The sequence below is a fragment of the Emydura macquarii genome, unplaced genomic scaffold (genome assembly GCF_026122565.2).
Source record: "Emydura macquarii macquarii isolate MOO-44397 ecotype Brisbane River unplaced genomic scaffold, CSIRO-AGI_Emac_v2 contig_3506, whole genome shotgun sequence".
Taxonomy (NCBI): domain Eukaryota; kingdom Metazoa; phylum Chordata; order Testudines; family Chelidae; genus Emydura; species Emydura macquarii.
This window is the reverse complement of record NW_027133643.1, coordinates 8,224,683-8,240,408: the sequence shown is the minus strand read 5'-3', so window position 1 is coordinate 8,240,408 and position 15,726 is coordinate 8,224,683. Positions and strand designations below refer to the sequence as shown.

At 39.8% G+C, this 15,726-nt stretch overlaps 1 protein-coding gene across 11 annotated transcripts in view; it reads right to left on the bottom strand.

Annotated features, from left to right (window-relative positions):
• The window catches only part of FGGY (FGGY carbohydrate kinase domain containing), a 351,678-nt gene that overhangs the window by 113,422 nt on the left and 222,530 nt on the right, over positions 1 to 15,726 (bottom strand). For 10 of the 11 annotated variants that reach the window (XR_010917523.1, XR_010917522.1, XM_067535443.1 and 7 more), the window contains one exon: positions 9,045 to 9,160. The exons of the other annotated variant lie outside the window; for it this stretch is intronic. Coding sequence is in view for 8 of the 10 variants with exons in the window: in XM_067535443.1 (XP_067391544.1) it covers positions 9,045 to 9,160 (116 nt within the window). In the remaining 2 variants the exon portion in view is untranslated. The remainder of the gene's footprint in view (positions 1 to 9,044; positions 9,161 to 15,726) is intronic. 11 annotated transcript variants of the gene reach the window in all.

Here is a 15,726-nt window from a genome sequence, read left to right as displayed (position 1 = left end):
AGGAGTGACTCACATTGATTTGTAAATCAAATCAATACATTTTGTTTTGGTTCAGTTCCACATGAATTTGCGTCTCCCTGAGCTGCCCCAGTACATTATGGAAGTTGTAAGCTTGGGTGCCTCATGCCTCCATCCTCCGCTAAGGCCTGGTCTCTGGCTGGACTACAGCTTATCTCAGCTCCTGCAGAAATGGCGGCCATTTAACTGCCAAAGGCACAAACACATAAGGCTGGTGAGGTAGTCATAGGCATTGGCAAAGCCAGATGATCTATCGTCGCCAGACGATCTAACGTATGTCTACAGTTCATGAGTGCATGCATTGGGAGTGATAGCTAAAATTGAAAGACAGCCACTTTACATCTATGTCATCTACAGTCCTGGCTAAAAGAGAGTTGACAAACGGAAAATACTCTGTGTCATTTATTTATTAGCATGCACAAGGTCTACCCAAACCCTGAGGGAAACAACTGAGCTTTGATTAACTGGATTTGGGTTAAATAGTGCAGCATAACCATCTCTTTACACATCGAACATTGCTTAGGGTATGCCTACCCAGCCAGTGGCATTGTCGGCAGTGCAGGATCGATTTTCCGGGATCAATTGAGCGGCAGTGGAGACCCACTCAATCAATCCAGAAGTCGACTCAATAAATCCACCCCCACAAAAAAATTAACGCTGCGTCGACAGAGTGGCATTTCCCGTCAGCACAGCATAGTGGGGATGCCATGCTAATTAGAATTTAGGAAGTCGACTGGAGATACACAAGCTACTCTATGTATCTCCCATTGACTGCCGCCAAATTTCACCGGCAGTGTAGACCAGGCCCTAGACATATGGGAGTTAGGCATGTGTAGATGTTTTAGTAAATAACTGTAGCACATTCAGACATGAACTAAACTTTCTGTCCCCACCCTTTCACCTGCAAATAACAAAAAGACATTTTCACAGCATGGTAACACAGGTTTCCTGGCATTTTATAGTACATCATCATCAACATTCTCTCTAAATATTGTGAGTCAACAAATAGCATCAATATATTTGCCATTTGACTAGTGTTACATTTATTGAAATCATAGGTTACGTGACTTGGCTGAATATTTGGTATCGTAAGTCTCTATTTAGGGGTGCATGTATAATTTATTTTGTATCAATTATGGATTATTACTAAACTGAGTGTTTTCTGTTACTACTTCTTTATTAATAATACAGGTCTCCTTTGAAATATTATTTAATTACCCCTTTTTCAAATCCAATAGAAATGAGAGACTTATAAAATAACTTAATGAGTTATTGAAAAAGCCTTTTGAATCCTTCACCTAAACTTCTGATGTCTGCACAACCTCACTTCCCACAAAAAGTCTTCCAACTATTTGCTGTACTTATGACTCACAAAACAGACATCCCTATGTTGAAAATATAGGCTCAGACAAAGCAAGAAGAAGATGGAGATGAGGAAGCATTACCAGAAAGGGGAAGCATTAGACAAGAGGAGGAAGAGGAAGAAGAGGACAAATGGTCAGTAAAAAGCCTCTGATCTGAAACTTTTGGAAGCCAGCCTTTTTATTACCACTGTATAAAAACAAAACAAAACAAAAAACAGGATGGTATTTTAGAGATAGATATTTAAATAATATCAATGTGCCAAAATGAACACAGTAAAAATGGGAGTGAGAAATGGGGAACAAAATCATTTTAGCTTGATACTCCCTCCTCCTTCTATTACAGTAGTGTGCAGACCTGCAAAAAAATGAAGGTACTGCAGATATTGCATCGCAACCCCAAACTGAAACACATGGTTAACCAAAGCTCGGTTTTATCCCCTGGCATTTTCAAAGGCAGCTGGTCAGCAGACAGCATCTTCATCGAGCCATTTAGGTGCCTAAATATCTTTGATTTCTATAAGTGACAGGTCTGCTTCCACACTCAGGTGAAGGTCTCAGATAGCCGACAATACCTTGAGATGAGTACACATGTAATGTAGTCCACTTGTGAGCATGATCCTTGAATGCTATGTGTGGCTTTTACATACCACGGTGCTAGCTGCTTTAGAAATGCCCAGGTAGATTATTTATTTCACAGCACCCAGAAGTGCGCTAGACACCTCACATTACAACAAACGTGCCTGTCTCAAAGGGCTTACAACAAATTAAGGCCCCAAGACTACAACTGGTAGCAGATGAGCTGACTGCTGCAACCACATGGAGTCCCACTGAATTCATAAGGGCTCTGCATGGGAGCAGCAATTGCAGGATTGGGGCTGATTTCTGACAGGACAATGAGGGGGGAATAAAACCACAGAAAGGGGTTGAGGTAGGAAGGGGTAAGTTTGCAGCAAGAGATAAATGCCTCCACTCAATTATCTTTTTTCCTCAAAGAGGCCTATTTCCCCAGAAACACTTTCCCCACTATTCTCTCACGTTCTATTCCTTCCTTACATCGTTTAAAGTGAAACTGCCACTGCAGTAATTGCCATAGGCAAGGTTTTGCTAAGAGTGTTGATTTAAACTTCCACTGTCTACTAAATATGAAAATGAGAAGCATAAAAAGCTCCTGGATTTCATTTTTAACAGGAAGAGAAAGCCTAAGATGGCATCAAATAAATTAAAACGTCACTTTCTGTTACAGCATGTAGAAAGAAAGAATGTAATTATGCCTGTCAGATATAGAAGGAACAAATACCCCCAAGAAATAAAAAATGAAAACTACAAATATAGACAAACATTAGTTCCAAGAGAGTAGTTTAAATCCAGCCTCCTTTCTGATTAATTAAGTTGTTTGCCTGGTCTCCAAGGCATTCCTGTGCACAACACCAAAAGATTAGCCTGTGCCTCCCTACTTTCGGCTGATACAGGTTGATGAGAGCATGACAGTAAGTTAAATCTTTCCTCTCCACTTCCAGTGTCTTTACCGGCATGGCAGAATCTGCCAAGAGCTATCAGCCCTAACGGTCTCCCCTGAAGAATTCTCTCTCAGACTTGTTCCTGTTGACTCACAGATTACGAAGCAGTGCCTCCATAGAGTAGTAGAGTCACCATAGAGTACCTCTTTGTATGGTGCCAACTTCACCCCCTTTCTAGTTGTTACAACTCTTGAATGGTCTGAAATTGCAGGAAGCCAAAGAAATGTTGGCACTTCTGGAGCACTATTCACTTGTAAATTGTGTGGATTTTGACAGTGTGGGAGTTCCTTTGCTGACCACTGCCAAGAAGAAATTAAGTGGAACATGTGGAGGATGGCATTTATATACAAGGAAGTATAATGGCCAGCAGGGAGCCTGACTCAGGCTATACTCTGCAGGGGCAAACATCTAAGAGATTAATGAGTTCTGCCAGTCTCAGGCTAATAGGTGAAACCCAGGAGTGGGAAACCTCAGGGACGATCCCTTCAAAGAAGTATTACTATCCCTATTTACAGATGTGGAAACAGAGGCAGAGAGAAGCTAGGGAATCTGCCCAAACGAAGCTTGTAGTGAGAATAAAGTCAAGAATAAAACTCAAATCTCCAGGTTTCCCAGTCCTATGCTTTAAACACAAGACCCCATTCCTTTCATAATATACCTGTTTAAACGATGACATTGGTATTATGCAACAATCATCTTTATAAACAGGTTAATTTCAGGATTTAAAACCCATGGACACTATCTGTAATAAATATGTCACACACAAAATAGTGCTGGTCTTTATTTTCTGCCCCTAGTTACCTGACATGGGTTGGGTTTACAAAAGATTATACCTCTACATGTCATGTCATGGTTCAGTATCCCCTGATTCCAGTGGCTACTGTTAAAATATTCCTCTCTAAGCATTTTTCCCCCCAGTGGTGTAGTTTACCTGGGAAAAGTCAGCTCTCTTGAAAAATCTGGTTTTCAGTGAAATCCTGCTCTTCATGCTTGTCCATAAATGGGCTGAAAGGCGGTTCAGCGACTTGTGCAAGGGCCAGATTTTCACAGGTATTTAAGTATCTAGTGGGATTTTCAAAAGCATCCAAGCAGGTTGGGCCTCTCACATTGAAATCAGTCCACTTTAGGAGCCTAAGCCGCTTACGAGCTTTTGAAAATCCCACTAGGTGCTTATGTCGATCTTTAGGTACCTAGACATCTTTGAAAAATCTGACCACAAGTTCCTATTTACAACTGGTTCTGAAAATATTGGGAAATAGGATTTTATAATCTTGGATTAAGTAGAAGGACTATGTTGCAGAGTGTTAAGTTTGGTTTGAACATAAATAGAGTAAAATCAGCATGTAACTCACAGATGAAAAGACAATAAACATCTATTTATAAAGCATGCTGCAATATATCAACATCAAAACACATGAGTTACTACACCAACAGACATAACTCTTCTACAGTACACACAATATTTTCTTCTCTGAAACAAACGCACCATCCTCTGGGGGTAGGAGGTGGGTGGGGAAGGCTCGGCATAAATTATTACTGTACAATGTAAAATTATTATTTGGTCCCTTAAGTAGCCCCTGAAGTAGGAGATGATGGTGAAAATTTATCAGGTTTCCCCATCCCCCACCACCCCATCCCCCCACAGATTGTACAATTTGGTACCTAAAAGGATTGTAGTACATAAAAATTTAACAGAATTGCTAATGTCTTTCTAGGTTTTATAATGCCACAAAAAGATACTCATCCCACTCTCTCACTGCAGCAGATAAGTGCTAGTGCCTGAGGGGTGTTTTGATGTAAGCTGTCTTTTTACTGTTGGTTTGCAGTGGGCACATTAATGGGGTCAATAAAGTTCGCAGCAACTCTAAGTATGAATCTATACCTTCAAGAATGTGATTAGTAAATTCAAAACACCCAAAAGTGACCACAAGAGCCTATTCTGTGGATTCCCTGCAAAGTCAAACCGCTCTGGATAATGTAAAATGTGAAAATGTCACAAGGCTAGTACTTTCACAGCAGAAACCTCCACTTGATGTGGGAAAGGTTCAGGGGAGATCCTAAAGGCCAACAATGAAGGGTCCCTTATCAACAAGGTCGCATGTTAAGCTAGAGTGAAACTAAATGGAGCATATTACATGAAACCACAAGCAACACTGTGGATACATTAAATGTCTTGCCCTTTAAAAATACATTTTATAATATGCACTAGTTCAGAACATACAGTAACTATTCTCATGTCATTTCCACAAATTCTTTTCGATGTCCTGAAAGTTAAGGGCACTTTAAAAAAACCCTGTTTTATATTCCAGTCATAACTACCCAGCTATAGTTTCCTCTCATTGGAAATAATATTGTTCTCATCACAGATTAGAAAAACATGTTGTGTTTGTTTGCCTATTCTACATTCAGTAACATAACAACTTGCTTCTGTAAACAATAAAAGAAGGCTAAGCTAATTTTCCTCTGATTTTTTGTTTTGTTTGAAAACAAAAAGACTACTACAGTTCAGTGCTGCTAAGATTTTGAGCAAACTGCATCAAAGGTATTTAAGTAAAATGCCAGTATTTCCCTTTCAGTGGGAATGTGCAGGCATTAAAATAAGTTCACAGAAGAATCTGTGATAAACACACCTTGAACAGAGGTATGGAACTTTGGCTCAGTTGTGCACTAGAGCACATGGGAAATTCTATTAGGGGCATTAGATTTAGTTAAGAATTTGACCATGCCCTATTTCTCGTCTCATCCTTATTGCTTTCTAGCTTGGTTGACAATCTTCAGAGCTCCTGGGTTTGCAAGAATACTCTGACCAACTGCCTGAACCCCTGCTTGGGTCAAGCATAGTCTTTACTATGTGCATATGAGAGAGAGAAGGTGGGCGAGGTAACAACTTTTATTGGACCAACATCTGTGGGTGGAAAAGTCTCTTCCACCAACAGAATTTGGTCCAATGAAAGATATTACAACACCCAAGTGTGTCTCATACCCTAGGACCAATACAACTACAACAACACTGCAAACTATATGCATGTATGACCTTCTAGAAACTCTTGCTCAGGAATTAATTCCATTTGTTGAAGTCAATAGAAGCTGAGGCTGCTAAGCACCTTGCAGGATTATGTCCTGTAGAAGCAGCATAAATGCAGACAGAATTAAAGTGCAGATGGGGCCTGATCACGTGCTCATTGCACTCAATGGCAGAACTCCCATTTACTTCTAGCGGAGCAAGACCAACAAAGTAATTGCACACTACAAGACAGTCCTATTTCGGGGGTTCGCAGTCCTATAGTCCAACTGTGTCTGTGGCAGGGAGGCAAAGTGTCAACTGAAGGGTAGTTAAATCCCGGCAGTGGTGAAGTCCTTAAATAACTGAATAAAGAAAGGGAGGGCTGAAGTCATCCAAACTGCTTTACCCAACCTTCTCCCCAGCCAAACCATACAATCAGTGCTTGTTTCCTCAGTCTGCATGCCCTATGAGAAAGAATATCTCCTGGAATTGTGTTGCCATTCCAGGGAATTGGAGTTCCTGGCCCTGTAAACCATTCCTAGAAGTACACTGTCCAGGAGCAGCACTTCTGGGAATGACAGTAATAAAAATGGGAAGGCCAGGAAAGAATTTCTCCCCAGAGCACATCGCATGGACCCTAGAATGGCTATTTCTTTTACACTCTTCTGAAGCACTGAGCTGAGACCATCCATTAAGAGCTAATGGGCACAGCCCACAAGATCAATTTCCTGCAGTTGCAGAGGAGCAGTCAAGAGTGGACTTCATCTCCTTCCTCCACGTTTCTGTCAACACAGAGGGCTCCGTACTCCCTCTTCCTCTTTTCATGCACCCACACGGGGATAGCCAGTATCTAACCCTTAGACCTTAGCACAGGGCTACATTCAACAAGCAACAGTTGTTTTTGAAAAGGCTCAATTAGACAAAACTCATGGGAGTGGCCAGACCTTCCTGATCACTTCAAGCAAGGTTCTGATACCATTACTCACAGTGAGTAACATCTTACTGCACAGACAGCCCCGTTCAAATCAACGTAACTGCGTAAGGAGTAAAATACTATGCAACGTGAGCAAAGGTGTCAGAATTTGGCTCTAAGTCACCCTTACATTTGCACCAGATATGTGGTGTATACGAGCGTTTTATCCTTGTGTGCTGTTTTTATGGGAAGCATTGAATTCTATTCCACCGTTTCTTGGAAATACTCTAGGCCAGATTCTGTCGCTCTGCCTCCCATGGAGTTTAACACTCAACTACCCCAGCACTCGTCCCACTGAAGTCAACGGGACCACCTACTGAGCAATGTGCTTCTATGCTTGAGTGAGAAAAACAGAATCTGATTCCCTATATCTGTGAACATCCTGGTTGAAGGAAAAGAGAAATGTAAACATCAATCAAAAATTTAAGGTTTTAGCCCTTCCAAATTCTGATACCTGAATTGCTCGGTTCTATGTGGTTTCCAACACTACAACCATGCCCTTTTTATTGAAGAAGACTACTTCATCATTTGAAACATGTATGTTTAGTTACTTAAAATGGTAAATTGCTTTGCACTGTCCTTGAAATGCACCATATAAATATTGTATTCGATCCTTAGCTTACACTTCATAAATAATTTATTTAAAAATATTCTTCCATGAGACCATCAGCTGCTGAGGTATTCAATTTTCTGGTCAAACATTTATTTACAGCATGTGTTCTTTTAGCTGGGTAATCATTTGCTAAAAGCTACATCTGGTAGAAGTTATAGGAATTGTATTTATGCTAAAAATCACAAAACACTAAATGCTCAAATCTGGTAACAGGGTTTATACCAGTGTATAAATGTTTTAATGAGCAGTGGAGATGCTGAAAGCTATACAGGGAGGCTTTCAAAGAGGCCTGAAAATTATTTAAAGCATCCATTTGTGACTATTGGAAAGATTTATGGATTTCATTGCTGATATCAAGTCATTCCTAAATTATTTCTATTTCATGTTGCTACTGAAACTATTGTGGAAACTTGTTCAAAGTGCCAGACATTAAAAAAAAATCCAGAGGAAATTGCAGATGATTAACTTTGATGAATGGACATATGTTAATTCATGTACCAAAGTATTCTTGTTAATAACATGTCTGCTTAGGACATCCATTAAAAGACCATTAACATAACAGGGAAAGTCTAATAAAGTTACCTTGTAAACTTTCTGGTATATTAACAGTATGGATGTTTATGAATGAATACTTGCTGTAGGTATCGTTACAAGACTAACATTCTAATTAAACTTCACTCCTAAGTAAGTACGGCAGCCCCAGGAAGACACTAACAAGCAGAAAAAGTTCTTTTTCAAAAGCTTCCATAAGCATGATTGACGCAGGTCACAAAATATGCTACAGTAGCTAAAGCCATGATCATTGTCTTCACTGGCACGGTGGTCCGTGTCCAAGTGTCAGAAGCTTACTGAACAAATTCAAGTGCTAAGGTCCCCATTTTCTTCTGTGCCTGCTGTAGAAATTGCTGAATTTCGAGGTGGCCAATTTGAAACCATTTGGGCCTGATTACGGGAGTGCTGCCAACCTGCAACTCTAGGGTGAAATTGAGAGGAGATGTTGGAAGTTATCACCTTTGAAAAAATCAAGCCCTGCCAGGATGTCTCTCAAGGTCAGCATAAGAAACCCTGCCACACTAAAAACATTAGTAAACATTAGTAAACATGTTTGAACATTTTGACCTAAGTGATTTTGTCAAAAACAAAAGGAAAATTGGTGTTAGTGCTGGAGTTTTCAGGAGTGACCAATTCCTGGGTCTATGCTTCTCCTCAGCTCCCCTAAAACCTATTCAATACATCAGTAAATGACATCAAACCCCCAAACAATGCTGACTGCCCAACATGATGACGTCATGCTTTTAAGAATAGCTTTTTCCAAAGTGATCCTTCTAGCAATATTAATAGTTCTGTATCACAAGATTTCCACCATTACATTTCATGCCATCCACACACAGTTAAAGAGTGTATTTAGGAAATATACCAGGGACCCCCCAATCTTATAGGTTTTTTTGCCCACTCATCTCTAGTTTCAGTAAGGTCAGATACTTTTCTGCTGACAACTAATAAATAATAAAACAGGATATAAAATGTTTATATTTTTAAAATTAACTTCATTTACCTATTTTTTCATACTTATCTGCCACCAAATCTTCTAAGCCAATCACCTTCCAGAAACTGTCATCCCAGCCCTTGTCTGGGGAATATGTCCATTTGCACACCAATGGACAGAGAGACCTAATAAGAAAAGACAAAAATCCAGAGTCAGAACACTTTTTACACTGTTTCATTAACTCATGAAACTTAGGAAGTTTGCAGGGAATGACACGGTAGCTGATTGGCTACAGGGAGCCTTGAGCCAAAATTTTCAAAAGTGACTATTGATTTTGGGTTCCCAACTTGTGACGCCTTAAAAAAGGATCTATTTTTAAAAGTGTTCTCCCACCATCAGGAGTGCTGCATATGGTCACCCCTCTGCATACATCAACCAAGTGAGCAGGCCATGCACGCCAAGAACATTCCAAAAGAACAGTGCAGCCGGAACACAACACAGGCATGGCAGAGAGTCTAGGGAAATTTCCAGTGAATGGAGCCTTGGACCAGGACTGAATCTGGCCCAAAATGTTTTGTGGCCTTGTGTGTAAAAGCAAAACAGAGTCAAACTAGTAGCCCTTCTGTATAGCATGTACTCTAGTTTCACTGTCACTGGCTCTGTATTTCATCAGAACTTGATAACAGTTCAGTGACATACTGAAGTAACAGAAGCTGTGATGCAACCCCAGTGTAATATTAAATTATTGTTTCAACTAACATTGATGATAAAACTGTTTGAGCTCCACTGTGTCAGTACAGTGTCATAAGGATACGGTATAGAGGCAGAAGGCAAAATTAAAGATCTACTCTAAGATGGATTTTTTTCCCTCCACAAACTTTCCTTACAGCAAAAAATGTGAATAACTAAGAGTGACACAAGATACTGTGCAGCAAACAGACTGTTGTCTTATTGAAGACTAAGGCATCCTAGAAGATAATTTTTAATTGTGCTCTGTAAAGTCAATTAACCAAAAGACATTAATAACTCGAACTACTACTGAAAAAGTGAACTCTCTCTAGGCTCGGAGGTGCCCTTGTGGTGCCACATGCAAGCTGGCTGTGCCAAGTCTCAGTGAAATGTTACATGTTTGTTGTAAATGGTTTAGTTACAGAGATGCATACTTGGGGATTACACTTCTTTTAGAGCTTACTTTATGAATTATGTATTGAGTTTCAGCGTAGAATTATTTCTGTTGAAAGATTAAATTACAGCATCTGAATAAAAAAGTAAAGGAATGTTAAAAGCACAAGTGCTTCTCTGCGATTTGATGCAACTTATTCATAGCATCTTGTGCTATATCTCCTTGCAAATAACAAAAATGTTATAAATGTCCCAGTCCTCCCTCTCCAACCCCCTCTCCCAAAAAGCTTCCCATAGGCCTAACAAGGGGAATTAAACTAAAAGTTTATTAATATCTATATATATAGATATAAATAACACACATACACCCTCCACTATAATGTAAACAATGTTTGTTGTGTGTATATATATATTGTGTACATATATTAATACACTCCCCCACAATAAGGTAAACAAATGTTTGTTATATCAAGACCTCATCGTGCTAGGCACTGAAAAATCATAGAACAAAAAGACGTTCCCTGGCCCAAAGAGCTTAAAATCTAAGTCTAAAGCAATAGACAGCTATACAATAGCAGCAAAATATTTTATATTAATTCATCCTGCAGTATCCCACTGTTGAAAACCTCAATATATACAAACAGCACCAATACAATGCATTTGAATCTGGGTTGGAGGACAGCAACCAATTGGTTACACATCGTGCCTTGCACAACAGCACACGAGCGGTTGGTGGGAGGATTTTAGCTCAAGACACCAAATCAAATATTTACTCTTATGAAAACAACCATGGGATCTTTATTGTCCATGCAGAGTATAGAGACTCTCTTACTTTACTTTACAGTTTTGTCCAGCAAGCCACACGGGATTTAGTTTATCTGCCCTGAGCCTACCAGGCTTTGTTCCTAAAATAAGTGTAGCCATTTCAAAGCTCCAATTTGGACTACTTAACCATAATCTCTGGCTAGTTAATAGGACACTGCATGGTATTGGTCCCAAACGCAATGCAACTGAGTGTTCCTTTTCTCCCCTCAAAAATATTCATGGAAACAAATATTGAGGCTACTTTTTAGTCAGTCCCAAGTACAAATCAAATTCTAGCCTTCTAGATTATGCCATATTAGAACTGGAAAAGTCTCTTTCTTCTTTTGCTGCAAAACTACATGTTGCTCAGTGCTGAAGGCTATCATGTTACATTTTATTCTACTTCTTTAGCATTCCCATATGTTTTTATAACTGGAGGACTCTTGATGCTTATTTACAAACAGATCTGTAAAAAAAAAAAAAAAGAAGAAAAAAGATACATCATCCTAATTTTACTGACATTTCCCATATGTATGGTTTCCATTCTACTTTTGTACAGTAGTTTGCAACAAACAAATGACATGATGTGTATTAGCCCTCCAGAGAAAGTGAAATGAGAATGACTAATTACATGCTCGTAAACGTTGAGAGACACAGATCACTTTGGGATTACTCTCAGGCTTCCCACAAGCTACCTAGAGTCTAAAGCTACTTCGAACAGGGTCCTGAGTTTTGAATCTGCCCTGTTCTACAGTAAAAAATGGATCAATCAATTACCATTTCCTCTGATTTGAAAACAAACATACCCCAAAATAGAACACATGACATGTAATTACAGCTATGACATTGTTGGCATGAGAAACTCCAATTTCCAGGGATTTAAAAGACAGACATTAAAGTTCAATTAGGATCTTTGACAAAAATTGGGTGAATAAATAAATTCTCACCATAGGAGCATAAAGGAAAAAGCCAAACATTTTCCCCAAATTAACCTGATCCTTCCAATTATAAATAAATAAGTAAGAGACTTTTATCATTTTAGGAAGGTTTCACATAAATAGTAAATAATGTTGCAGAGCTTTCCAAAATATGGTAATTACCAAATCATAGCAAACTATCATCTTAAATGGCTATTTATTTATCTAGTTCTCTATGCTATGAATTGTTATGACACCTTTTTATTTAGGTGCTAATTTGAAAAATGCTTTGAAATCTACGTGCTTCTGCAATGTGCTTGCCTCAAAGGGCCATAGCGGTAGTAAGCATCTTGAGGTGCTTGCTCACAGGGGAAAGCTCAAAGCTGTGAAAGTAGATACCATAAGTCTACATACAACTGAAAATCAGAGTTCTCCAGGGTTTAAAGTGCATCACCCTACACTGTCTACTAATCCATCTCCAGGTAAATGTTGACAAATTAACTGAAGCATAAAGCTTTAAACAGTTTGGGTCAGGGCGACCTCAGAATCTCTTTGGTACCATGGAAGTTATGGTCAGCTGAGATGCCTGAGGTAATAGTTGAAGGGGCTAGAGTCAGAAGGCTGTCTGAGACAAGTCTACCACTTGAAAGTCATTTCACCCCCGAATCCATCAGCCTCAATGTGGTGACCTTCTGTTCCTGTGCAAAGCTTATCTGTTCTACCTGGTGCTCTCAGTTGGGAGAAAAAAATGTTGGCTAGGAAGGTGACATTGAGGAGCGTTTTTATAGCTCTGCACAGTGGTCCAATTTGTATGTTTTATGGGGAAGGAGTGGTGTTAAATATTTAGTACATGTATCCCCGTTTTTGGACAGGCACATTTTAAATAAACTGAAACAGATATATATAAATACTAGCTTGAACTGGAACCATTCATAGAAACTCTTATCCAATGCACACCCTGAGTGAGAGACAGCACACTTCTTAAAGAATAAACTAAAAAAATCAAAACTGTGATGGTTAAAAGGGGCCGAATAAGCTTCACCTGAAAACCACCTGCCAGCTGACTTCTCATAAAACTTGTGCCCAGCTGTTGACATGTAATGAAGGACAGAGATACAAAAGTATTGTTACTCTTCATTGTGGTATATTCCTGTCACTTTTCTGACTGAATGGTTAGAAGTACTGTATTATTTTGGTTTACTGGCCTTAAAACATCAGACTTGGGTTAGCTGAAGATGGATCAACCAGATGGACAAAGTAAACAACCCCCCTCTCCTTTCCCAACCACCAGAACCCATAAGGTTCAAGAGAGTTCAGTTAACATTCTGTAATATAATCAGCAGTCTCTGCTTATCCCAAACTTCTGGAGTCCTGGTGTGGTTTCCCTAGGCAACACAGGCTGTGTTTAGTCAGTGTAGGACAGACTTGGTCATGAAACTTGATTATCCTCAGGAATTTTCTAAACAAAATGAAGTGACAATCTTCTACTGTCAATTTGGAACAAAAATTTTGGGTTTAAAATTTTCCCATCAGGAGAAGCCAGAAAACTATCAAAATCAACTCTTTCCCATGGAAAATTTCTATTTCAATAAAACCACACTTTTCAACAGAAAAATGTTGCTCCTGAAAAACTTCTACAAACACTAGTCTGGGATCTACAAAGATCCTGCCTGCCAGGGTCCTGCCTGTGCCCAGGAGCTTCAGGAAAGAATCCCCTTTATATTCATTACAAAGCAGGTTGACCTGTGAGGGACCACACTACACATCCCTTTCCGCTATTTTCTAACTTTCTGAACCCTTGCACGTTCATATGTTTCAGTGAGGACTGGAGATGGATGTGCCTAAGTATTGCAAGAAATGTTGCTATTATGGAATTTCCAGCATGACAAGAAGCTGGAAGACCTGGAAATCTCACTGGCAGCCTGTCCTCACCAGAGACGCACAAGTTTCAGATAGTGTATAAGACTTTCCGGGTGGTCACCCACATGAAAACTGAACTTCCGAACATTTTAAGGTCCACTTATCATTAGTGTGAACCCACATTGGCTTATACTCCTGCATAAAATCAGATAGTCTCTCTCTGCAGAAGCTTAAGGCCAGATTGTGCCTAGCTTCTGTGTGTGCGTGTATGGGAGATGAAAGGCACAAGAAGCTTCCCTGTCCAGTATCTTCCCCCATGCAAGGTCCTGCCACGTTTGCAGTCTCTGTGGTCTGCTGAGACCAGGGACTGCTCTCTGCTAACCCCTCACTCCAAAGGGGACAGAAGGAAGCCTGGGAACAGATACTGCGCTCTGTGAAAGGGTGTAGCAGCGGTCCTTTGGAAGGCCTTTTGCTTCCTGGTGTTGCCTATGGGGTGATGCAGAACCAACCTATCCTATTAACAAGGTTGGTGCCTAAACGGTCAAATCTGGCCCTCTCTGGATGGTGATCTAGGGGTTGGTCCACAGGTCATCCATGTGTGGCATTCCTGAGCTAGAGGGCCTGAAGAATCAGGCCTCGACTGTACTTCACATTCATCCCCAACTCTAGATGAAATGTTAACATTTTGGATTTGAGAGAAAACTAGCATGCATGGAAAATTAGCTGTCAGCTTTAAATGACGTCAATGGAGGTTTTGCTACTGATTTTAATTGGACAAGGATTTCATTCAACAGTCCTAACGGTCAGAGATCTAATTAAAACGTACGCAAAAAGTGTATTTTGCAGACACCAATGGCAGAGTAGTATGTCACAATTGACAAGATTGATATATGTTCAATATGCTCCCAAGGTCACGGTGGACATTTTAATAAAAACAAATTACTGATAATTCTTTGTCAATGAACAATTTATATAAAGATGACCCTTGTATTCCCTGAAGCCTAAATGCTGACGTACAGGGTCAGATCCTAAGCAGAGGTAAATGGGCATACTGCCACTGAAGTAATAGTAGCTGCACTCATTTACACCTGCTGAGGATTTCATCCACAGTTAAATTGCTACACTTGTTAGGGCAGGGTGCAGTTAGGTACCAAATAGGTAGCGTGCAGAGGCACAAAGTAGCTCTCTGTGGTTTGTAGGCCAGAGTTATTTAAAGCCACAAATCATCAAGAACAAAGAAAGCTGTGTGAGTTTCTGAAAGCAAAGAGAAAACCCGTGACAGTGGAGCATGACTACCGCAACCTCAAAAAATGTTTTTCCATTAATTTTGAAAACTTGAAATTTAAATAGATTAATTCAAATTAAAACCCAGGACTTTGGCTCTGCTCAGTTGAATTGCTCCATGGTCTAACACCTGTAGAAGTTATTAGTATCACCCGAAATCATGTGGCCTATGCAGAAACAAACACATCGCTGCTCTGATTCAGCCATAAAACTGACTGTGGTTTTTACAAAAATGCCCCAGATAGAACATTGAGATATAGCACATGGATCCCCTCCAGCAATACTTTGTATTCAAAAGTACTGGGTGTTGGTGTTGTAGAAGCCTGAAGAGAAGCACAGGTTATCACAAGGCAATAAGAAAACACACAGTTACATTATGGCTACAGCTGTACATGTTAATTCATAACCTTTCTGAAATGGAAACAAATTATTAGTCCTACACACATTGAAATTGTTTATACTTGACACAGCAATGTTTTTGCCTACACTGCATATTATCCTCTTTGGGGGGAGTGGGAAAAGGGGTAAGTGTACCCTTAGGTGACATTTCTCAGCCAGAAGGAGAGAAAATCTGGCATCTAGTCATTTAGCCTTGAAACAGTATCATACTGCTATAACATTTATGAGATGCTGGCTACGTGGGATGTTTGGTGAAGAGAATCAAAGAAAGAGCTCTGGGTTAAGTTCACAGCAGTGTAAGAAGAGCTGCACCTGTTGTCACTCTGTTACTACTCTAGATCTCCCAGGCAGATTAGTTTTAAACC